Here is a 24,437-nt window from a genome sequence, read left to right on the forward strand (position 1 = left end):
TATAAGATATGCTCTACATATATATATACATATATATTTCTTATTAATTTAGAATTTAAAATTTGAATAATAATTTTAAGGATTTTGATTTTGACACATGAAGCTTATTAATTCTTTTTCTTGGGTAACCAATATGAACTAATTTTTTTCCCACCGGCAATATGAATTTTGTTAATCCTATATAGGCTACGGTTTGTTTTTTTTTTTTTTTAATCATATTATCGGCCTATTGGTTTTTAATTCTAAAAGAAAACGTACCTACTACTACTACTGAAGGAGAAAACTTGGTCCCGTATTGGAATGACCTTGACTATGGCTGCCTTTGTCTTTCTCTTGGTTGACTGACTTTTTCTTGCCATTCAACTTAAGATTTACCATTTCAACTGCAGACGTACTTGGGGAAACATGAACTTATTTCAAGACAGACAGCCGGCATGCAAGATCTTCTCAGAAAAGCAATCATTATTAAAAGCCAAAAAGACCAATTCTAAGCAGACTAGATCATGATGTTTGGCCTTTTCTTTCTTTTTCACCCAGAGCACCAACTCAGGCGCCCCTCTTGCCACGCTACTACCAATATAAATACAGTACGGGGTTTCTACTTTCTAAGAAACCAAAACCAAAATTTCTATACTTGTACAACTAAATCACATCACAGTGCAGAAAGAAAATACCTGTGCTCAATATAGTACTCAACTTTTGCTCTTTAAGGTGATAATTAATCAGATAGAATATGAGCTCCCAAACAAGAAAGCAGTTGCAGGGTCCAAGGCCTGCAGCTCTTACAGTGAGAAAAAGTTCCACAAAGATAAAGAAGCCAATTCCAAGTACTAGTACTGGAAAAATCGGTTCTCCTGTTATAGTGTATTTGCAGTCTCCCAAGGTTATCCACGTAAGACCCGAGGAGTTCATGGGTCTGGTGCAACGGCTTACTGGGAAACAAGCACCAAGTACTGTTGTTGCTGCTGCTGATTCTCATACTTCTTACTCTTCCACCTCTTGTGTAAGACCGGCTGATGAAACCATGGGCACGGGAATTATCTCGAGCTATGGTAGCGAGCAGAAGCACTATAACAGTGGGGTAGAGTATGGTGTTGATCCATTTATTGGAATATCTGCAACTTCTCCATACTTTGCTGCATATTCTGAAGCTTTATGGTCGGTGATCAACTTGGATCTCTAAGTTGAGTGACTTTGAGAGAGTTATATATAGATTAGGGACATTGTTCAGTACGTTAGAGACCATATTTCTTGTAATTTCTTTTAGCCTAATTCTCGAAATGCAAGGCTTGATATATAAGTTTCACTGGAATCACAAAATTCATATATAGGATTACACACTCGCGCGGGCGCATATGTATGTATATATATGGATAAGTATTTGGTGCATCTTCTGCTTTGCAGCCAGCAACGTGTCTCTCCTGTTCCCTGGGCAGTTTGTTTTTCAAAACTTTTGATCAGTTATATATATAGACTGTGCAAAGGCGATCTGAATCCAAGTAGGAACCATTTATAGCATATTATATATAGACTGAATCAGTTGCTTAATTAATCTAATAAAGAGTCAAGAGGCCGAGGGAAAAAGAAAAAGAATAAAGACGCAGGCAATTACGAGCAACCGAAGCGGATATAAACCGGTCAAGGTTCACAATTTTCAGGTGACTTTCGCCGGCAGTCGACGCCTAGGCTTGTAGAGGCAGAAGGGGAGACCAAGCCAATTGGTGAGACTAAAATCAGTCAAAGGCGAAAGTCGTTAGTTCAAAAATAACCAGTACTGGATGTGACATCATGCAGCAAGATTTCGATCTTCTTTCCCGGGAATCGCCGGACGATTACTTAACTGCCGGCTTGCATGGTTTTTAGCTAGGGTCGCGTAAGCTGATCAGGGATGGTGATTGTGTAGGGAGGTTTGTTAAGAATAATTCAAACTCCGAAGGGAATGTCGGGAGAACGCACAAGGTGATAAACTGCCATTAATACTTTCATAAATGAAACTCAGGATGGTTTTTTTTATTTATTCAGTGGTTAAGAAAGTATTATTATTTTTTTGGATAATGATAGCCAACAACCCCATTTATAACTTATAAATAATTTTAAATATAGTAATATTTTTTATTATATTTAAATCCATCAAATCTTGAAAAAAGTTAAAATAATATTATTTTATTACATAATTGTACACAAATTGTTAATGAGAAATAAATTTATTATTTTTTTAAATGATATTATAAATTTATTTTTTAAAGGTATAAAAAAATAAATTAATTAATTAAAAAGAACAATTACTTTTCTCGGTAGCCATTCTTTATGCCACGGCTCGTGAGTATCAGGGAGGCTCCTAGGTAGCTATCTAGGCCCCTGTTATATTATTCATCATCTCATATCGTAATATATATTTTATATATTTTATTTTATTTTTATAAAATTAATTGATTTATTTTATTTATTATCTATATATTACATATTTATTATAAAAAAAATTAAAATAGACTCGATGCATAGAGATATAAGTGGAATTATCAGACAACAAAGTACTAAGTGACAAGTTTCCTCGGGAAGATAACCGCTGTATGTCCGCCTCCCGAATCTCGATTGCTCCCATGCATGCAGAGTAGCCGACCAAATCAACAAGCAGTATTTTTGCCATGCACCAGGAACCTCGCCAACCGGCCATCTAATCATATACGTTGTGTTAATCAAAACTATTTTTAAACTTTTAATACCGCCACCCCATGTCTAATCTCATAGGTAATTAATATTACTTTTAGTTACTTGGTTTATAGGCTTAGTTCTCTCAGCTTCTTGATTATCCAAGCTGATGGTACCAAATGAAAGAGAGATCAGAACATATCAAATATGTTAACAAATATTTATTAATTATTTATATTATTCAGAAAATTCTCACAAGCAATAATAATTGTTATAATTGAAGACTTATTTTGTGTCTATCTCTTTTAAAGGAGGGGAGGGGAGGGGAGGGGAGGTTGGTGGTTTAAAAGTAGAACATGGAGTTAGTTCTTTTCCCCCACGTAACAAGTACTGTAAAGTTTGACTGATTTTTGTCTTACTAGCTAGCTACGTGCCTACTTTTGTGTAATTGTTCAACTATTGGTTAAGAATATTCTTTCTAGACAAACAGCCGGCAAACGCTACTCGATCAGCAATCATTAAAAAAGAAAGACTAATTCAAAGCTGACCATGATACATCGACTTTTTCCTTCTCTATGACTCCACTCTCATTCACTTCCTCTTTCACCAGTATAAATACATCTAGGGTTCTTGGATGAGATGAAAATCCAATATTCCGTACATAAGCCCTGCAATTCAACCCCAATCAGCCCCTCAGAAACAAAACACTACTTGTGCTTATTAGTGTTTTAGTTGCTGCCTCATGAATTCATTTGGTCAGAATCTTCGTGATATGAGCCCCAAAACAAAAACGCAGTTGCAGGGTCCCGGGGCTGCACTTCTTGCAGTCAGCAAAAGTTCCACAAAGATCATCAAGAAGCCACCTCCAAGTCGAAGAACTAGTTCTCCGGTTATAACATATTTGCAACCTCCCGAGGTTATTCACGTTAGGCCAGAGGAATTTTTGAGTACGGTGCAACGGCTTACTGGGAATCAAAGCAGTACCTAGTACTGCTGCTGTTTCGTCTGATCATCTGCTTCCCGGCCTGTATGATTTTGCCATTTTGGTGGTACATCAAGCGAAAAAACTATGCAATACTTCACATTAAAAAATGGATAAACAATATTATTTCTTTTCCACAATCAATCCCATCTGTTATTTTTTCAACAAGACACGTACGTGATCCATTAATAGGACGATATTATATATGTAGGCATGGGAATTACAAAAATCTCAATCTGGGTTCTCTCTGTGATCTCTCTCATTAGTACTTTTTCTTTTCAAAATGTTCCTCCATGAGAGTTGTAAACTGGTGCATTGAGTTTTTCTTCGATCTCCATCGGATCTTAATTGTTTGTTTGGACCAGTCTACTGTACCAATATGTTGTGTCACCAGCTCAAGATTGTTTTACAGATTATTGATTAATGGAAGTCAATAATAACACTACTGAAAATCATTGTAATTATTGGATGTCGGCCGGTTACAATTATTTAGCACTTACCGAATTGATTTTGGTTGCCGTTAATTTCAGTTTTGCAACGGAACAGATAATATTACCTCAGTTGGATTGAATATAGCTCTTGGAGCAGACATGATCTAGCTTGAAAGCACCCACCTTGGAATATGTTATTGAATCCCAAAAGAAAGTACGTACTTGCCTTTTTTATCTCCTCTGCTTATAGTTCCAGGGAAAGAATTTTAAACGTGGTTCTGTTTGGCTACTGAAATTTTTCAGATGAGAATTTTAAATTTTAAGATTAAATATTAAAATATTATATTTTAATATTATTATTATATTAAAATTTAAAAAAGTTGAATTGTTTATTATATTTTATATAGGAATTTGAAAAGATTATAATGATGAGATAAGAATTTCATATTTAAGATGAAAATTTCACGTGACCAAACAATTGTTCATGCAAATTCCCCCATTCTCTTCCCGTACAGTTTTGTCCGTGTTCGGCCTCTTTAAGAAATTAAGTCCAAAACATTCGACAAATTTGTACTGCATTAACGTATAAACCATGATATATAACATGAGTATGATGCAAGACATCTAGGAAACCTGTGGTGGGCTTATGGTTGGATGAATAAACTTTTGAATTTAGGATCTAATTAATTAGATGTTAGAAGGAAGGCGCCGGGGGCCACTTTGTGATTGAACAATGGGTTGAAATGGTCGAATTTCACGATGAAATAAATTGAAAACGAAGAAAAAAAATTCTTGGACTTCTAGCAGCAGTAAACGATGTGCCTATTATTAGTTGGAAACAACAAGGGCAGTTCAAGATCTGAAAGGTATCAAGAGTTTCTAATCAAGGAACACTTATTCAGGATCGTTCCCAAGAATAGTATAAGATGGACACGCGGAGATATCAATGAAGCACAGCGACTGATTTGATTTGAAGACAAACTGCATTCATAAATTATATGGATAATGGTACACTTATCACTCTTTTATCACTATTTTATCACTTATAATGTATTTATTTTTTTATTATTTTCTTTTAAATATTTTTTTAACATCCTTAGCCATTAAGAAAAAATTTTAAAAATATATAATTTTAGTGATAGTCACTTACTTAATCATTAAGTAAAAAAAAAAATTAAAAAAAAATTAAAAAATTAAAAAGAATAGTAAAAGAGTAGTAAAATAATGATAAGACTATCATTATTCAAATTATATTTACTTGTACTCCTGACCGACCTCTTCCTCGTCCTCTTCCTCCTTCTCCGAACTTGCAGCAGAAAGTACTAATAGACCATGATTGCAGTTTAATAGGGGGGCTATCCATGTTCTAGTAAAGTAGTCAATGCAAATTAACACACCGAATAATCTATCGAATCAACGGGAGTAAAATTATGCCAATTTGTTTGTTTGGACCTTTTTCTTGTTTTTCCCACGGAAAATATCAGAACATCTTACACAAGACTAGAGAACAGTTCAAATGCTGGATGCGAGGGTAAGAGCATCCCCATTTGATTTTGCATCTTTCAATTTTTTCTATAATTTGATAAAAATTATAAGGTTTTTGATAAAATTCTCACTCCATCCAGTTTCCTATAATGCGGTAAATCTTTACGGGGTGTACAGGAAATTCTCATCTTTGGAGACTGACTGTACATCCCCAAATCTATTTTCGTTTCTCTGTCCTGCATACTTTGCTCTCGACGGTTGGTGCCCTTGTCCATCGCATCTCCCGCTGAACGTACGTAACTCTTCCTCTCTCTGTGCGAAGCCTCTTCCATTTGAGTATTTGGTATGTGCGAATCTGATTATACCTTCAGCATGTGGGACCTGTTTTTGCATTTTGGATATTATTTTTTTCTAGCGCTTGGCGTTGGGAAATCTGAGATAATGTTCATTTTGGAGCCGCTGTTTGGTTGTTGCGAAAATGAGATCCGTATTCCTTTAATTTTCTCACCAATGTGTAATTGCTGTGAATCTATTTTTAGATGCTTTTCGTGTGTCTATTTCCTGAATTTTCCTGTTTGGTTGCTACGAAAATGTTGGAGATTTTGCTGTTCTAATTTTCCTATTGGCTTCTGTTTGGTTGCTACGAAAATGTAATTGGTTTTCTGTTCTGATTTTCCTATCGGCGTCCCTGAATATGATCACGCCGAATAAACTTGCGACGTTGGTGATTGTCACGATGCCTCGATGACTATCCATCAGCCTCCTCATTAAGAACAACATCGCTATCATCTTCAGAGGATACGTATGTCAACATTTTGCGAAAAAATATACGAGTCATTTGGTGAAAGAAGTAGGAGATCATGGGAGACTATTGAATTTCGCTTCTATAAATCAAATAAAAGAAGAGTTTATGAGAATGTGAATGTTAGCAATATGCGTATTTATGGAAGAAAAAGTTATCGTTACATATAGGACAAAAAATGTTACCGCTTGAGAGAAGACAAAAAAAGTTACCGTTTGAGAAAAGACAAAAAATGTTACCGTTAGAGAAAAAATAAACAATGTTACCGTTGTAGAAATGACAAAGAATATTACTGTTACAAAAAAGAGTGGAAATTTAATATTCAATACGTGACTAGGTATTACCATTAGAAAAACGGATAAAGAGTACTAAATAAAAAAGTTTGGCTATCACGTTAGAAAATGCATTAATAAAAAAATTATTATTTTTATAATACGATTTTCGGTTTAAAAAAATACTATATTGGATAGTTAAAACCATATAAATATTTAATAGAAAGTGATATTTTAAAAAAAGATAATAAGACAAAAGAGTTAATAGTTAAAATTATAAATGAAAAAAAAAGTAATAAAAAAATAAAAAATTTTATTTAATATAATAGAGATAGAGATGGGAAATGGAATGTAAGAAATTTTTAGAATATGAATAAAATTTAGAGATAGATTTAAAAAAATATAATTTTAAATTAAATTATAGAGATGTGGACGTGAATTCGGATAAAAATGCTCTAAGGAGACAGTTGTCTGCGAATCATCAAACTTTTCTGATGCTTTTATGTAAATTACAAAAGTACACTCATTTTTTCCACTTTTTTCTCGCTTTACGTTACCTGGTCAACTTTTTTGTTCATTTTATGAGGTCATAATGCGTAGCTTTTAAGTAGGACAAGAAGTAAGTTTCACCCATTGAAATTAAGAAACTGGCCCCCATCATCCACGAGATCTAATTTCGGATGAGGGGAAAGGTCAGCCATCTCAGTCATTACACAGTAGGCGTCCTTTTGAGCCATTGCCAAAACAGTCAAAAAATAGAAGTTGCAGCAAAAAGAGCAATGTATGTTTGGCGGACACGAAAAAATGAGGATGTCATTACCCCTTTTGAGAATTTTTGGCTTATTCAGAAATATTTGTTCTAGTCCTTCAAGACGAAACTTCCTCACTCTCTCATTGTTTTGGCAGGACAGAGAAGGAAAGAGCACGAAACCAGACGATAAATACATCAAATGCAGCTATCGGACAACTCCCTCTTCTTTTTCTCCTTGGTGAAAAAAAATAAGAAATCTAACATATCTACATCATATGTTCTGTAGAAGAAGTGTCAACAAATCAGATAAAAATAGAAGCCTTACAATGTAACATGCCTCAACGCAAAGTAACGTGCTTGAATGCTAAAAGAATACACTGCATATCTTGGATGGTAAATCATACGGGAAGATGCAATGTACAGGAGGGGGCTGCCAAATGACAATCTTAGAGCTTCATTCCAACTATACGAGCAAGCACGCCTACACCAAATCTATGTTTCACCATTCAACCAGTAAAATACAGCCACTCACAAGAAATGTAACAAAAGAATACCTCACAATTAAACCAATCTCGCAGCAACCAAGAATCCAGAGAAAAAGAACGCAAAATCTAATCATAGTAGTCGCGATCAAATGCATCACAAACATGAGAATAGACACCCATTGGATTCAAAAGTTGAAGAACGTGATTTTATACTTGCGTGCTTGTAAGACATCTCCATGGCCTTACGCGTGGGGCCTTGTCCAAGAGCATTAGCAATCCCACTCCACTGCTTGACAGCCTACCCATGTACCTGCAATTACAGTATAAATGAGATCAAACCGCTTTTATGAATCCAGACTTTAAATGCCACAGCCAAGAGGCAAAAGTTGAAAAAATCTCTCTTTTTCATAGGTATGATTTTATTATATTCAAAGTACATGCATTGTCCAAGTACACAAGATGTACACGAGAAACAAATGGATACAAGAAGATCATGGACATTATGCCCATTAAAATAAATAACTAATGTCCATAAGAATAATGTATTGAAGAAGATAGATCTAAGCTCCTCCAACTAGCATTACTTGTCCTTAAAGCTTTGATCGTTTCCCCTTCCATAGTTAGTGCCCATGGGTGAAAAGAAATATGTTTTTTCCAGGATAATCACCAAATTCTTAACCTCTAAATAGACAGTGATCTTTTACCACAAAGAATTGTTTTCTCCCTTCTCAGGTTTTTTTATTTACTTTTGAGTTTGAATTTTCCCCTGAATTCATTTTAAGGACTATCATGTAACATATACCTCAACTTATAGTGGGGGTGTGCAGCTAAATTTTCATATAATTGAATAGAAAATGTTATTTAGAGCAAGATATATAGCAGCATTGTCATCCATTTAAAAAAAAGTACTCACTTGCTTCGACGAGCTCTCTTTTTCCAGAAAACGAATGACACAATCCACTGAACACAAAACAAGAAAATTATAACAAAATATAAGTGCTAAAGCTAAAAAATACATGCTGTAGAATGCTATCATGCTTCCAACTATAAAACAGCAAAGCCATTCTGACAAGTTTCAGATACAAATCTAAAGCAAAAAAGGTCTTCAAGTTGTGGGGGGAACGATAGGCTTGCTCAAAAAAGCTCGTAGAAAATGAAATGGTAATTCAGCTTTACTAAATAAAACCCTACCGACTATCTACCTAAAGTGATTGGCTGAATGAACAGCAAGGAATAAGAACAGAAGAAACAAGAACCATATTGTCACGATTGCAAACATAGTCCAACAAAGATTCAGAGAAGCTATGGTATTCACTGGGACAAAAGGAATAGTTAATAGGTTTTATCGTAAGTATAATAACAATGGCAAAACAGTTGAGAGAAATAAAAACAGGTGGAGATGGATAAAGAAAGAAAGAGAATTAAAAGAGAGAAATCATGAGATGCTTTTGATAAGCAGGAAACATTTATTAAATATCAAAGAGGGTGCTACCGAGTATACAGGAAGTATACAAGAAATTACACCAAAACATAAATGGGAAAAAGATGGAAAAATCCTGAAAACACGGGACAGATGCACAAATATCAGCAGTCACCCAAATATACAGGCTTTTAAAGAAAAAAAAGTCTTAAGCTCCCCACACATGGTAATGACTTTCATACTTCAAGATCTAGTTCAACTGTGGCTTGCTGAATGATTAAACTACTCATAAATATAGAACTAAAAAATATTAATAAAATATCACAAAAATAATTATGCGTGGAGAAACCAAAGAGACGAGAGTTAAAGACGCTGGAAATTATAGCAAAAAATGTATATTCTCATTGGTCAACACTAAAAAGTATCCGGAATTACCTTAAAAACTGATGAGAATGAAAAGCTTCCCAGAAGAGATGGCTTCTTCGCAGTCATTCGTCTTTCTGGTGTCATTTCGTTGCACAAATGTTGAGCTATTTCTTTCAGTAGTACCATTTGAGCTTTGTCGGTACGCATATAAATAATTGCCTGCCTCATTGATTCTCTGTCTGCCTCAAGTGCCTGAAGCCTCATGTAGAGCTTCTTAATATCAGGATCAGCGCAATCAGCCTGATTCAAGGACATTGGAGTGGTTACATAATCTTCAGAAAACTCACCTCCGGCTTTGGGATCAGTAAACCCATTATTTGGTGCTCCATTATGGATTGAGTCAATGGTATAAACTCTGTCACTCATGTTGTCATCTGCAATTTCAGATGCATTATCTAACTTTCTCAAATTAGAGTAATCCTCTATCTGTGAGACATCCTCTGATTTATTGAAACTGCTAATGGGCCTTAGATATTCTGCCGAAAAATCATTGGAAAATTTCCTGGAGTGTCTTGACAGCCTAGGAGAGTAACCAACTACCACCTTTTCTAGAATGCTCTTCGAACCAGAGGAATCCCCATCCAGCCGACTGTTGCTGGGACTTCTCTCCATCTGGTAGATTCTATTTTCCAAATTCTTCAACCGGTCTTTAGCGCGAGGGGTCTCACCAAATGCATATTTGTCGACGTCTTCAACATCATTATCTTCCTCTAAAGGAGCTTGGGTATCGTTTAGGTTGCATTTCAAAGGTGGGTATTCATACATGGGGAGTTCAAGTTGGGCATCAAACTCCAACATGCTTGGATTATGGCTATGTCCACCCCTCTCTCCCTCCACCTCAGCCTCCGTGAACCCATAACTCATCAGCCTATGCTTATAAGCCTGCACCTCACAAGTAAACGACTGAATGGCCTGCTCTCTCTTATACAACAAATCTTCCATTGCCACAAGCTCCTGCTGGTCGTGTGCCATTTTCTCCTCAGCAAAACGCTTGAATTGTCGGGCCTCCATTTGGATCTCCGCCTTCTCCCTTTGCAACCTCAATATCATTGACATGGCCTCATTTGCAGCTGATGAAGACGCATTCCTCTCTTCCTCCAATTCCGTATGCAAATCCTGAATTGTTTCTTGTTGCTTACTAACCATCTCACGGAGCAGAGCGCATTCGTTCTCAATTTGAACCCGTGCATTTGAGAAGAAATCGAAGCCTGGAATGGAGAATCTGTCACCATCCTCAAACTCGTCATGCTTTCGCTTTACAGACCGAAGCCAATCCCGTGAAGAACTACTGATCAACGAGCAGCTACACCCACAATTACAGCATTTGACCAAATCTCTCGAAGAAGATGCTTCTAAATCCATACACCAATTCGCATTCAACCTCAAAGAAATTCCAAATAAAATCGCAACAATCGATCGGAATATTACAAGATATCAAGAAACTAAAAGATAGGAAAAAAAAAAAAAAACTTATTTTCGAGGTCTCAAATCCTCCCTATCGAATATAAATCCTCCGTAGCTATTCCTCCTCTCCTGCACCCCACCCGCCCGCTTTTGTTCCTCTCGACCAACAATTCACACGCAATACTCCTGAAAAAAGAAAGAACAAAAAAATATGAATGCCTAACAATTGAAGACTTCCAAAGGCTCTGCTTCCTTTGACCAAAAATATTTGAGAATTTACACGGGAAAGTATACCTGTATTCAAGGAATTAAGAAAACGTCTTTTTTCACGAAAGTAATCGACGAGGCACGATAAATTTCACCTTAAGTCGCAGGAAAAACAAAAAAACAAAAAACGAAAATACACGCATTCCATATAAAACCACTTTCCGCCAACAAGTTTCCGAATTAAACCAACAGAGGCAGGCAGAAAGACATGCAGAGGGGGAATACCTTTAAACGGCTTGAAGAACCAAAACAAAGGAATTCTTCGTCACCGACTCACCAAGAGCTGAAAATGGAGGGTGAATTGTTTTTCCCGGGAAAATATCTTTCTTAAAAAATGGATCCGGTGAAGACGAACCGGCAAAACAGCCAAACAAACAAACGCCTGGAGAGATTTCCCCCGCTTTCTTGGCAAAACAAAAGAATAAACGAGGGAAAACACCGAGAAGGAAAGATGTTTCGGAGGAGGGAAAGAAATTCGAAGAGGAAGGAGAATTTGGAACCCTAGATTTTCTTTTTTTATTTTCTTATTGCCTTAAATGGATTTGTTTTGTTTTATTCGCTATGTTAAGGTTTCTCGATTTTCGTGATGTTCTCGATATGCAAGAGAGAGAGAGAGAGAGGGGTGGGGGGAGTCGAGAGAAGGAGGGAAGGAGGGAGAGGGAGCGATTGACGGTTGTGATGTGTGTGATAATGATCTGGTGGATGAAAAATCGTCGGAGCCTACAACGAAATAACAGCGTGTTTTTACTTTTTCTTTTTCCCTTCTGGCTTTTGTTTTTGCTTTTTTGGAGTTTTTGTTGCCAACAGATAGATAAGAAACCGAGGCAATTGGTCCCTACACCAAAAGATTTCTTCCACCTAATTTATATGTTTTGACCACTTTTGCTCTTCTCCAATTTGGAACTCTCCCCGCTATTATTATAATATTTTATTAAATAGCACCATGGATTTTGGTGATTTGTCTAGTTGTGCACTTCTTCCAACTGTGGGATTTATCCAAATTTTTATTATTATTTTTTAATTATTATTTATAAAATATTTGAGTTTAATTCACTTTTTTTCTTTTCTCTTTTCCATCCTGCGGGCTGTAATTTGGCACTTCATCAAATTATTTAATGAAAAAATCTCTAGTTTAAAACAGAATTGAAACTTGTAGGTATTTTTCTTATTTTCTTGTTGCAAAATCTAGTAGAAATTGAAAACATTTACCTGTTCGAGATGGTTAAGTGGCAATATGTATGGACTGTAATTTACCAAATAGAACTTACAAGAACAGTGCTGTGTGCCACTAAAATACCAACAAGTTGCAATAATTGCTTATCTATGCTCTCGTGGTTTTTTCCCATAATCAGCTCATTCTTTGGAGCTCACTTCACTGCTCACTCTCCAGAGTCCATACCCTTAACTATGATGCATTTAAGTGATTTCACCGTTTTGCACTTCTAAATTATTGAATTGATGCATTAGTTATAATGCAAAAAGAACATACCCTTTTTTTGTTCAATGCAATTATAGGCCTTCTAGATACTTTATGATCATAAATTACCATCAAATCCCCACCTAATCTCTTTCGTGGGGGATGGTTATCTGATTGTGAGACTTCTTTGAGGATTGGTCCTCTTTTGTTTATTGGTCGCACGTTTCTCTGCTACTTCATGCAGTTCTTGAGATAAAAGATTGTGTATTGATGAAGTATTCTTCTGTGTTTTAATTTATTTTTTTTAATTATTATAGTATAAGTTAGACCACTACTTGCAAATACAAGTCAAGACAGGGCAAATGAACAATGGGAGAGGAAAAATGGAAGACAGATGATGTTGAAAATTTAATAATTGTTCAGGTCCACTTTTTCTTCCAATTACTTTATAGGCTATGAATTAAAAACAAATGATAAAAGACAATTTTGATGCAATTATTATTCGAAATTTAAAGCGCTTAAATTTCGAATAATTATTTTGAAATTAGCTCATATAAGTATTGATGGAAGTCATGTGAAATGTTTGGATAACTCAATAATGAAAGTCGAATTGGATTGATTTGGGATCTATAAACCATACAAATTAGAATAAAACAAAACATAAGATGTCGACGCTACAACTTTTTGAAAAAAATAAAAGTGGTTGACATAGCAATGATGGTTGAGAGATGTGGGCATGATTGGTCACATTTTTCATGTCTTTTAGAGTGAGATTTGATAATCGGAGATGATTGGAATAAAAGCTCATCAAAACATTCGATTGGCGAGATTATTATAATTCAATAAAAAATAAAACTCGTCAAAATATCAGAATCCACTTTTATTCCCAGGATGATTGCAAGGTGAAGAAACGACTCCAAGGCCCAGTCTAGAGTGCATGCCCAGAGCCCACCTTGATTGTAGAAGTGTACACAATGGAGCTTTGCATATGAGGAAAACCATTTTATACCAATTCGGAATTTTGTTGGGCCTCATGCCTATAATTTGGGTAAGATGACAATATCAACCCACAAGTTTTTGTTAAAAAGTATACCTCATTTTTAAAAAATGTAACGACCTTACTTGAACACGATCTGTTCTATATGCTCGTACCTCTGTATCCTTGATCGCTAAGGAGACAGGACCTCAAGTCTAGTGGATGAACTATGGCCGTGTGATCAGAGCGTGATTAACGGTTTCATGGTCTTCGGGCTTATGAATGCAGTAGAGTATCGTTCGTGGCCAGCAAATGCCTGGTTGTGATCGTCACAGGGTTGCCTGACAAACCTTTCCAAATTCTTTCCTATTTAAAAATTAAAAAAAAAAAAAGGGAAAAATTATTTTTTTAGTAGGATCTAATTTTTTCATGAATGATTTATCAAATTTATCTATTAAAATTTGTACCTAACGTCACTCCTGAACATGCAGATCGTTAGCACCTTCGACCGTTTATAAATTTTTAAACTAACGAGTATATTATATTATAAAATTCTTATAATTCTATAATGTAAATATAATATACTATGTTAAATCACTTTAGTTCGTAAGTTTTATTTATATAATTATCTTTGAGAATCTAACACTTCTTATAAATCCGGGATCATTATCGGCAATCATCCAATTTAAACCAGCTGCGATACTGAATTTTTTGCACTACTAGCTAGTACTCCTAGAACGTCGGATAAGCTTCTTTCTTTTTTTTTTTTTTTTTTTTTTTAAAATATATATATATATATATATATATGTATATCACGATCTTTTAAGCAATTTTACTTATAAATCTAGAAATCCAAACTATTATTTTATATATATGGGTTGGAGATGCTATATATCATGCTGGTATTAATTATATTTAAAATTTGATATTTATTAGAGAGTATAACAGTAATATATAAACTGCATTAATAGTATTTATAAAATGAAACATGTTGGGAATGTATATATATAGAATATCAAATGCTTAATTGGATTTCAAAAATTATACACAACGCACTGTAAAGAGATCTCCATCCAACTTTCCAGCTAAATTCAGTGTCATTGTCACAATTACACGTGACTTATAAAAGAAAGGTCGATATCTTATCTTTCTGGTCACCGAAAATTGCTATGAACATTATTGGATATTTCAGCCATTGGGTCCAAAGCATCAGTCAGCAGCTCCAGCACTAGAAGAAGATTAAAAATAATAATAATAATAATAATAATAAGTATTTGTATAAACCACGTGTATGAATATTGCGTACGTACGTGATCATCAGAACACATTAATTTTTTTAAGAAATACATGAGTGGGATCGAAAATGATAAGTACCTCATGGACCAGAAATTCTTCCCCATTTGATGGCTGATTTTCTTATGATCTACTAATGCGTACTGCATACACTTTTAAGTTAATTATTGTTTAATTGGGGGATAAGGACTCAAAGCCAATTAAGAAAAATAAAATAGGGGATAGATAAGGACTAGGTCATAGCTAGTGTCATAAGCTACCTTATATATAAATAATTGGTTCAAATTAATGCCATACACATGCCGGGGATAAATCCGAGTCATGGGTAACAACGAGCTAGCCGATTTTGGACCCACCAAATCTTCTTGAAAAGGCCCCTAATAATAAGACACAACACAACTTATCTTTCATCCAGAAAGTCTTCTTTATAATAATAATGGTTATTATTTTAATTTTGTGGAAGCCAAAAAGTCATTGCACCATTCATAAAGTGTGCATACCAGAAAGTAGGATTTTTATTTTATGGTAAACATGAGAGTGATGGGGTTTTGGACGAGCATGTCTGTGTGTGATATATATATATATATATATATATATAGATATAGTGGAATCGTTAAGTGTCGTGTGTGTGTGTTTTGGGTTTCGTAGCAGTCCAGATGAAATGTCCATAGTGGCGATCTCTGTGACAATTAGAAGGAATTGACAGTACTGGCCGAGCAGCATGTGTGTATATCCTGAAGATGCATGAGCTCAGAACTCACTACCAATTAGTAATAATGAGATATAATGGCTATATATCCCCACATCATCAACACTGTAAATCCAACACGATTCAATCTGATTACAAGTCTTGACCTGGATTCATGGTGTTCAGTGAATGTTTCAAAAGATCTCATGCCTGCCTAGCTGATCGTGTCATTCTCCCGGCATGGCCAACATTTTGATTTATAAAAGAACGGCTATAATACTTTACTTCAATTATGAGTTGAAATTAATTTGCTGATCATGATGGGCTTGACAGACTTGGATATCATACACATGTGTGTGTGTGTGTGTGTGTTCGAAAGGAAAGTCGTGTTTAGCTCCCCATTATGAGGTAATTAATTACGTAACCAGAGAGAACACAGGTCGAAATGGAAAATAACATGAGAACAGTGAGTGGATAAGTCTAGATTTCTTATTATTGAAGCATATTCCTGACCATGAATTTCTAAGATGTTCATGGAATCAATGCTATTGATATTGCAGCATTCGATCCACTCGTCATTAATTAATCAATCTTTTGATGAATTTCTCCACTCAACAGTTGACGACTGCATATATATAATGATATATATGATTTTCTCCCTCTAAAAGATTCTCTTAGAGATCCACCTCCTGTAATCAGTTTATGATTGATCATAACTTAATTGTATGCCTGTTTTCCAATTAGTACGCGCACCAAATTGCCTGAAAACCATTCATATTTTCAAACCCTCGGAAAACAAAGAGGAATTAGACACATACGAAAATTTTCTAAGAACATGAGAGGCAGGCCCATGCAAACTTCTGATCGATATTGTCAAATTAATGGGATCGAGGGTACTATCTGCATGTATCCCAAATATATATGACTTGCACGTGGACCGGCAGTACTAGTACTACTGCGAGGCCGGGCGTGCACATGTGACATAAATTTGGTATATATGTAATATATTTTAATTATTTACATGATGACGTTGATTCATCTAAGCAGAATTTGAAGCCAACATTCCGTGACTCAAAATTCTCGAGCTTAAGTACCCTAACAATTAGCGTAGGTACATAGACTCACGAGACAAATGTCTAAGCATATATCATTAATATTATCACAATACCTTTCTGCAAACATTCATGCATTTATATGTCTGCTAGCTCAAGATTTCAGTACCAGAGTATAAATATTATATATATATATATATACACACATGATACTTGAAAGAGACTCTAACCCCGGCCAATACCCAAGCGTGCAATCGCAGGCCAGTTTGATTTTCATATTACAATCAGTAGTACTCCAAAAGAAGAAAATGAATAACAATACCCAACTAGCTAGCTTGCTAGCTAGAACTTCATTTTCCACGACCAATTTAAGTTGCATGCTTGCCTCACGTACTAGTACTACGTACTTTCGCTAAATGTTACACTAATCAAGAATCTGAACCAACACGTACGATTCTAACTCTCTGGCCCAGCTATCTAGTTATTACAGTTTTCAAGCATGAACTCTTTGATAAGTTGGATGACTTCATTTGCAATTTCTGAGAACGGATCATTCGTGAAGAAACCATGTTGCTTTCCCTCGAACTGGACATACTCAATTTCCTTTCCTAGTTCTTTCAACCTCTTGGCATAGTCCTCAGCTCTATCTTTCAGCAATTCACTTCCTCCTGCTATCACTAAGATAGGATCAAGGGCCACCTTTTCAAGGCTAGGACTGGCAGGTCCAAATGGGTTAGCCAATGGGTGGTCTCTATTTTCTCCTATGGGCATCGACAGCCTCCAGAACCTGTTGAGAACAGTGGAAAACAAGAAAATTTGAAGGAAAATTAGTATGGCCGAGTCAAATATTATCTTAAAACATATAAATATGCACATACATACATGATGCATTTCTGTGTGTGTGTGTATATATATATGATGTATGTGCATTTCATGTATATATTATAACAGGGCACATGAACAATTAATTAATTAATAAGATTTGATCCGTTTTAGAATTGGTGCATTAAAAAGTGTTTTTCCAATTAACGATATTCAAGCACTCCTGATACGATCAGAGATGTGATAGCAATGAAAGCGCAATATATAATAATAGAATGCAAAAAAGTTTCTGATAATAACCCCTCCGCACACGAGATGATTTAATTTTAATGGATTGCTGATATGGATTATATGGAAATGGACTGTTTTGGCACCACTGCCAAGTGGTATAAAGAAATCAAGTCTAACAGGGAAAAAGCCACGCATTCCTATTTACTAAAATTAATATGCTTGACCTGATCATGTGTTAATCTTAAGTTTGGCCTTGAACTAATTAAACGTAAGCGCGTATATATTAATTTGCTGACGTTCTTAATTAAAATGCGAAATTATTTGCAATTTCGTGACTGACTCAAGATCAAACTGCAGCATGCACGTGGGTGGAAGAAGATACCAGGACTAATGTTATATATATATGTATGTAGGTACGTATATCCTGCAGGCAAGTTGCAATATTATAATTACATACATGCGTCTTTTAATTGATGATTATATATTCTAGGAAAATCAGTACGTTATGAGATCACTAGACACATTGCATATATATAATATATAGGCTCTTATCCATGATGTTCGATCTAGGGTTTTTATATATAGACAGGTACCAAGCATTTTTAAGACCTTCCAAACAGAAAGATGTTCTATCTGTACGTAATTGGAGATTTAGCATTCATACGACTTTGAAAAAGCAAGTTAAAAACGAGATCATGACACTAAGAAACCCACGGCCATAATCCTTAATAAAATACAATTACGTACGTCTCATTAACAAGAAGATAGCATAAATTAGAAGAGGAAAAAAACAAACAGAAAAAAGCCAACACTCATGAAGAAATGAAAGGTACTCAGAAATGGCAGGTCAGTTCAGAGGAATAAGACTAGAGTAGATGAGAACAAAATCACTAAAATGTCGTGACTCTTGGATCCCGAGTAGTAGTGACAGTCAATTCAAATGGTATTTTTCATGAGAATATTGGTGGCCACTGTTTCAAGACGTTGTATCACCTTTATATTTCGTACGGACCACCCTTAATCATTTCTGTGAAATTGATGCGCTTCAAATTTCAATTATCACCTAAAAGAAAAACGAAAAAGCGACCCGCCCAGCAAAGGAAACCAAAAGGATAGGAGCACATGACTAGTAGTAGTACGTACTGTTGGGAATTTCCACAGGTCATCATCATCATTTTATTTTTCTTCTTATTCCCCTTTTCTTTTCTGGTGATAAGTTTTATGAGCTCGAGCTTTACCTTTTATGGTAACATTTTTTTTCATATGTAGCAATAACAAATACGCTAGCACAACACATTGCATGATCAATATTGAACCATTAATGCCTTGAAAATAGAATTAATAATGGAAAATATATACTAGGGGAGACCCTCATTTTTACCGCTCAATCTACCACTCATTCATTTTAATTTTTTTTAATTTTTTTACTTAATGGTTAAATAAGTGAAAATTAGTAAAATTGTATAACAATGTTAAAAAAAAATTACAAGAAAATGATAAAAAAAAAAAATCCTCAAATTTTTGTTAGCTGTATACTCAACACGCGGTAAGTGCTGGGTGGTCTCCTAACATCATCCATTAACAATACGAATGATCTGTAATATAATTATTAAAAAAACTTTACTAAACTGATTATCCATTTTCTTAAGTTAGCAGCATCGATGATTTTACATGATAAAAACACATATATTACATATAGATAATGTGAACCAATATATAGGACATAACCAATCATACTGATTATTAACATGACATGATGATCACGGTTAATCATGAGTAAAACCAATGAAAGTTCTTTTAATAATTGAAAGAAATGTGACAATAATTACCTGTCAAGTATCTCCAAATTCAGCAGTTCTTCAGACGGCCCCCCCTCAGACTTTGTCCTGACCTCCCCGCCAAAAAAGGGCCCCAGCAGCACATAACCTCGTACTCGAACCGGATCCACCTCAAACGAACCGGAACCGAAGCGGACCGCTAAATGGTGAGCAATATTCCCTCCAGACGAGTCCCCAACTATATACACCTGGTCAAAATCAACGGTGCCGCTCAACCATGCATCTCCGCCACCGGTACTCTCGCCCAAAGCCTGCCCCTTCAGCCACCTCACTGTACTCACTGCGTCGTCTATGGCCGCTGGAAGCCGATGCTCTGGCGCCAGCCGATAGTCCGGCGCGATGACGAGCGCGCCGAGCCCAGAAGCGAGGCGGACACAGCAGTTGTGAGAGTTGGGCCATACGCGAGAGCCGACACAGAAGCCGCCACCATGGATGTATACAATGATGGGGAGCCGAAGCTTACGAGGCATGGTACTGGATTTGGTTGACGTAGGTTTGTACATGCGCAAATGAAGGTTTAGTTTCTCGTCGTAGAGAGAGTCTTTGAATATGACTGAGTTGTCGTGGACGACAGGAATGTTGAAGTTTATGTCTTTGAGGCGGAAAATGGAGCCGTCGCTAAAGAGTTGGAGGACACCCATGCAGTCTTCGACGATGTGGGGAAGAGAACCCATGTTGCTATCTCTGTATTAAGGGTTCGGTTGGTTTGGTTTGTCTATGGAGGGAATGTGTGAGGGATATAAGTAAGGGAAAGGGAGGTGGTTAGAGAAGGGATAGTGGGAAAAGTGGGGGGTGATTGTGTAAATATGAAGGACATTATTGAAGGTGGTGGCATATGCGTGCATGGCCATTGGTTTATCTTATTGCATTGAATATGGACCATAGATGGGAGTAGTGGCTAGGTTAATGTTTGTTTGGAGGGTTGAAATTAATGGCTTAGGTGATCAGGATTCTCATGCTTTTACAATTAGAAAATGAATAGCTTGCTCATGTCAGTTTTTAACTTATCCATCTGTAACAGTTTACATAAATACACAAGGCTTTTTGGATCATGTGAAAGGGTCAACTGCATATCCCTCAAACTGGGGATCGAATAAAATGTAAATAAAATTTCATGTGTATGCATGTCTTGTCATCCGATGTAAATTTTTACTAATTACTACAAAAAAAAATAATTTTTTACTGTCACTTAAATTAAATGTAAAAAATATAAAATAATGTAATAAAAAACGATTTTTTTTTTTTTTAGTGAATATGCATTAAGGTAGTTAATTGAACAACACGACAAAACGTGTATATAATATTTTTTAAAGATGGCAGCCTAGCTAGCTAGATCAATTCTAATCTGTTTGACGACCCAAGAAGTTTTCGTTGCCGATCATATATAATTACAATTTTATTATTGTGTAATGGTATATGCAGTCGTGAAATGTGGATACGTCGTGTAATTCTTTTAAAAAATAGTAAGGTTTATGATTAAAAGGTTAGTTTTTTTTTTATGTGGATCACATATTAATTTACTTTTTTTAAAAAAACTGCGCAGTGCTTACACAACCACGACTGCAAATATTATTTCTCTTTATTATTATTAGTCACATCTATTGATTTGAGATATTTTAAATAATTTTATAAATTAATTAATTTATAAAAATTTCATACGTAAAATTGATCCATCGATCTCAAATGATGTAACCGGAATATTAATAAAATCAAAGAATTAATTAACAACATTTTTCCGCTACTAATTATCATGTGGGAGGAATGCTGCGACTAATGATGATCTAGATCAAAGAAAATGATGGAACTGTTTTGAGGATAAGACGCGGCCAATAAAATTAAGAAAAATGTTAAATGTAGTTAAGAAAAATTTATAAAAAAAATTTACTTCTCCACGTGCCAATTATTAATATGGTGAAATTCATAAAATTTAAAAGTTAAAAATTAAATTTAAAAAAATAACAAAATAAATATTATAAGTAAAATGATAAGTAAAAGTACAAATACATATAACACTACTATAAAATTAAAGGATATAATGCACGGCCTATTAATATATGGTTCTTAATAGGCCTCATTTGTTTTTGTAAATGAAAATATTTTTTTAATATTAAAATATTATGAAAATATTTTATTTTTAATATTATTTTTATTTTAATATTTAAAAAATAAAATTATTTATTTTATTTTATATAAAAATTTAAAAAAATTATAATAACTAAATAAAATGAGATGATAATAATTATGAAAACAAACGATACCTTTTAACAGTTCGCGTGGTGCCCACTATATATCAAAGACTGTGGTTTAACAATAGTTTAAGCCCTAATATTCTAATAATCTCTAAATGACAGATCGTACATTAAAGGGTTGGAACGAGTCTAAGATAACGAGTTAATTTTGTAAGAGTTTTGTTATATATAAGTAAAGTTATGTCTTAATTTGTATATTAATATTGATTCTTTCATATTTAAAATTTAAATTAATATTATTTTTAATAAAATTTATTTTTTAATTAATTATATTAAATTAATACAAATATTAATACACAATTATATTTACATATAAATTTTTCCATTTTGTAATTGCAATTGGAGTAGTTTTTCTGCGCTAGCTGGGCCCTTTGAATAGAACTTAAACCAGTAAAAAATGATAGTGGCGATGTCTAAAGATATCGACTGTATCAGTAATTAAAGTAGAAATAAAAAAAATACATAAAATAGGGTCGACGATGCTAGCTAGATGGCCCATCAATTGATTGGGTTTCAATCAAGCTGGCTTATCGGATCCCCACTAAGCATATTCTATTTGCAATCGTGTGTAAGAAATTATTTGTGGAGTTTTATTTGATAAATAAAGGTAAAATAAAATAAAATTATTATTTTTAAAAACATATTATTATAATTTTAAAATGTATTTAAACATAATTATATGAGCTTGTAAGATTTAAAAATTATACGTAGACTAACTCTAACTCGGCATATATACTAAAAACAAGGCGGTAGGTCTGGATACAAGGGGTTAAATTTGGTTTCAAAAAATCTTTTGAGATGAAATTATTTTTGTAATTAAGATATATAGTTCATATAATTATGCAGGGATGAACATATAATTAACAAGACAGAAGGGGTGAAAAATTATGTGAATTTTCAAGTGCATGAATCGTACCTGTAGACTGCATTGGCCGTGCCGATGCAAAACGCCAAAAGCTTGTCTATTAATGTTCGAATACAAATTAGGGAAAGGACATTGCCCAAATGCCAAATCTCAGGTGCATGTACTAGGTACTGGTGATGATGATGATGATGATGGTGCTGTAGATGGTGGGTATAACATATAATATATGGCGATGGTTCAAGTAAGTACTACTGCATGGTTTAATTAGCCAAAATTCCATCCTCCCGGCCGGCCAATATCTAGGTTTGAAAAGTCTTCCTCTACAAAACGATTGTGTGCGGACTCATTTGTGGCCAACTGAGCATGTGGTGTGTTTTATAATTTAATATCTGTGCCCACTGCCGATAACTACGTGGAACCTGCTGCATGCCTAGTATTAGACCTAGCTACTCCTCCCACTTCACTCCGCTTTCTTTACCCTTAACTAGAGGAGTTTTGTTATATATAAATATAATTATGTATTAATATGTGTATCAATATTAATTTATTTATATTTAAAATTTAAATTAATATTATTTTTAATAAAATTTACTTTTTAACCAATCACATCATATTAATACACATATTAGTGCATAATTGTGCTTGTAAATATATTTTTCCGAACAAGAGATGATGCTCCTTAAACATCAAGACCGTGCATTATATACCATTTCTTTTTTTTTTTTATTTGTTTTAAATTATTTTACTTATTATTCATACAAAATATATTTGATAAAAGAAAAAAATTAAAAAATTAAAAAATATATATAATGTAAAGATGATGAGTATAATTTTTCAGACCACCTCAACATTGGTTGTCGGTGAAAGAGAGATAAATATGATATATCGACAAGTATTACAATCATAAAAAAAAAATCTTAAATTGATGTAAATTTATAAGATACATTAGATATATTTTATAATAAAAATAATTTTATAATTTAAAATATAACATCAAACTATATCAATTTATGAATTTATTTTTATAAAATTTATTTATAGCTAAAATATTTATCTATATGTTAACCACCTAAAACATAGAGGCAACTTTGCACGTGGGTGAGAATAAGTTTTATGAGGAACGTTCTCAACTGCCTCTTCTTACAAAGGGGTGGTACAAATTAGACAAAATGGGTACTGCTAATATTCGAAGCTTATGAGGTTGATTAGTTTGATTTTATTTTTATTTTTTTGGTATTGTTATAGGTCTCTGTTTAGAATGGTTGGTTTTGTGTTTAGTTGGTTTTGTTTTTGAGAGCTTTTTTTTTGTGTTCTGTTTTGTAATCCTTTCAAATGCTTGACTTGTTTTACGGTTTTCCTATGTCATAAGTGAGAGTTATTTTTTAATAAACTTAAGACGGGGTCTCTATTACGAGGCTTCCAACTTTAAAAAAAAAAATGTTAACCACCTAAATAATTATTATTTAAAATAGAAAAATATTATTTTTTGTAATTGATTTTGTCATTATTACTATTGTTATAAGAAATATTTTAAATAATCATTTAAGTGGTTAACACACTAAATCAATTAAAATATGTTATATCAACAAAGATAACATAATTTACTATATATAACAATATTCCTCTTTCCAT

General features: G+C 34.3%; 3 protein-coding genes and 1 non-coding gene across 7 annotated transcripts; 2 read left to right on the plus strand and 2 right to left on the minus strand.

Moving 5' to 3' along the window:
* Window positions 1–733: 733 nt before the first annotated feature.
* LOC122275921 (nuclear speckle RNA-binding protein B-like) lies at window positions 734–1,183 on the plus strand. Its single transcript, XM_043085267.1, has one exon. It carries the CDS (start codon window positions 734–736, stop codon window positions 1,181–1,183), a length of 450 nt encoding a protein of 149 aa, XP_042941201.1.
* A 6,467-nt stretch (window positions 1,184–7,650) lies between these two features.
* LOC122276537 (myosin-binding protein 7) lies at window positions 7,651–12,087 on the minus strand. Of its 4 annotated transcripts, XM_043086346.1 has the most exons (5): window positions 11,600–12,080; window positions 11,402–11,469; window positions 9,713–11,293; window positions 8,771–8,817; window positions 7,651–8,167 (listed from the first exon to the last, which is right to left on the minus strand). In XM_043086346.1, exons 3-5 carry the CDS (start codon window positions 11,063–11,065, stop codon window positions 8,065–8,067), a joined length of 1,503 nt encoding a protein of 500 aa, XP_042942280.1. In that variant the 5' UTR covers window positions 11,066–11,293; window positions 11,402–11,469; window positions 11,600–12,080; the 3' UTR covers window positions 7,651–8,064. The 4 variants fall into 4 exon arrangements, with proteins under 4 accessions (XP_042942280.1, XP_042942278.1, XP_042942279.1 ...); XM_043086344.1 differs by lacking the exon at window positions 11,402–11,469; XM_043086345.1 differs by having other exon boundaries at window positions 11,402–12,080.
* Window positions 12,088–13,903: 1,816 nt separating this feature from the next.
* LOC122277929 lies at window positions 13,904–14,118 on the plus strand. The gene has a single exon (XR_006229232.1). It is a non-coding gene; the product is annotated as a small nucleolar RNA U3 (small nucleolar RNA).
* A 2,842-nt stretch (window positions 14,119–16,960) lies between these two features.
* LOC122275390 (probable carboxylesterase 15) lies at window positions 16,961–20,444 on the minus strand. The gene is made up of 2 exons (XM_043084420.1): window positions 19,683–20,444; window positions 16,961–17,587 (listed from the first exon to the last, which is right to left on the minus strand). Exons 1-2 carry the CDS (start codon window positions 20,363–20,365, stop codon window positions 17,278–17,280), a joined length of 993 nt encoding a protein of 330 aa, XP_042940354.1. The 5' UTR covers window positions 20,366–20,444; the 3' UTR covers window positions 16,961–17,277.
* Window positions 20,445–24,437: the final 3,993 nt, after the last annotated feature.

The sequence above is a fragment of the Carya illinoinensis genome, chromosome 9, assembly GCF_018687715.1.
Source record: "Carya illinoinensis cultivar Pawnee chromosome 9, C.illinoinensisPawnee_v1, whole genome shotgun sequence".
Taxonomy (NCBI): domain Eukaryota; kingdom Viridiplantae; phylum Streptophyta; class Magnoliopsida; order Fagales; family Juglandaceae; genus Carya; species Carya illinoinensis.

Bases quoted from the DNA above. Each gene is read 5' to 3' on its own strand.
- LOC122275921 (XM_043085267.1), top strand. From the start codon at position 734: ATGAGCTCCCAAACAAGAAAGCAGTTGCAGGGTCCAAGGCCTGCAGCT.
- LOC122275390 (XM_043084420.1), bottom strand. From the start codon at position 20,365: ATGGGTTCTCTTCCCCACATCGTCGAAGACTGCATGGGTGTCCTCCAA. The intron at 17,588-19,682 runs GTAATTATTGTC...TGTTCTCAACAG, and splicing joins AATTTGGAGATACTTGACAG to GTTCTGGAGGCTGTCGATGC.
- LOC122276537 (XM_043086344.1), bottom strand. From the start codon at position 11,065: ATGGATTTAGAAGCATCTTCTTCGAGAGATTTGGTCAAATGCTGTAAT. The intron at 8,818-9,712 runs GTAATTCCGGAT...TTTTGTGTTCAG, and splicing joins CATTCTCATCAGTTTTTAAG to TGGATTGTGTCATTCGTTTT. The intron at 8,168-8,770 runs GTGAGTACTTTT...CTGTAATTGCAG, and splicing joins AAGAGAGCTCGTCGAAGCAA to GTACATGGGTAGGCTGTCAA.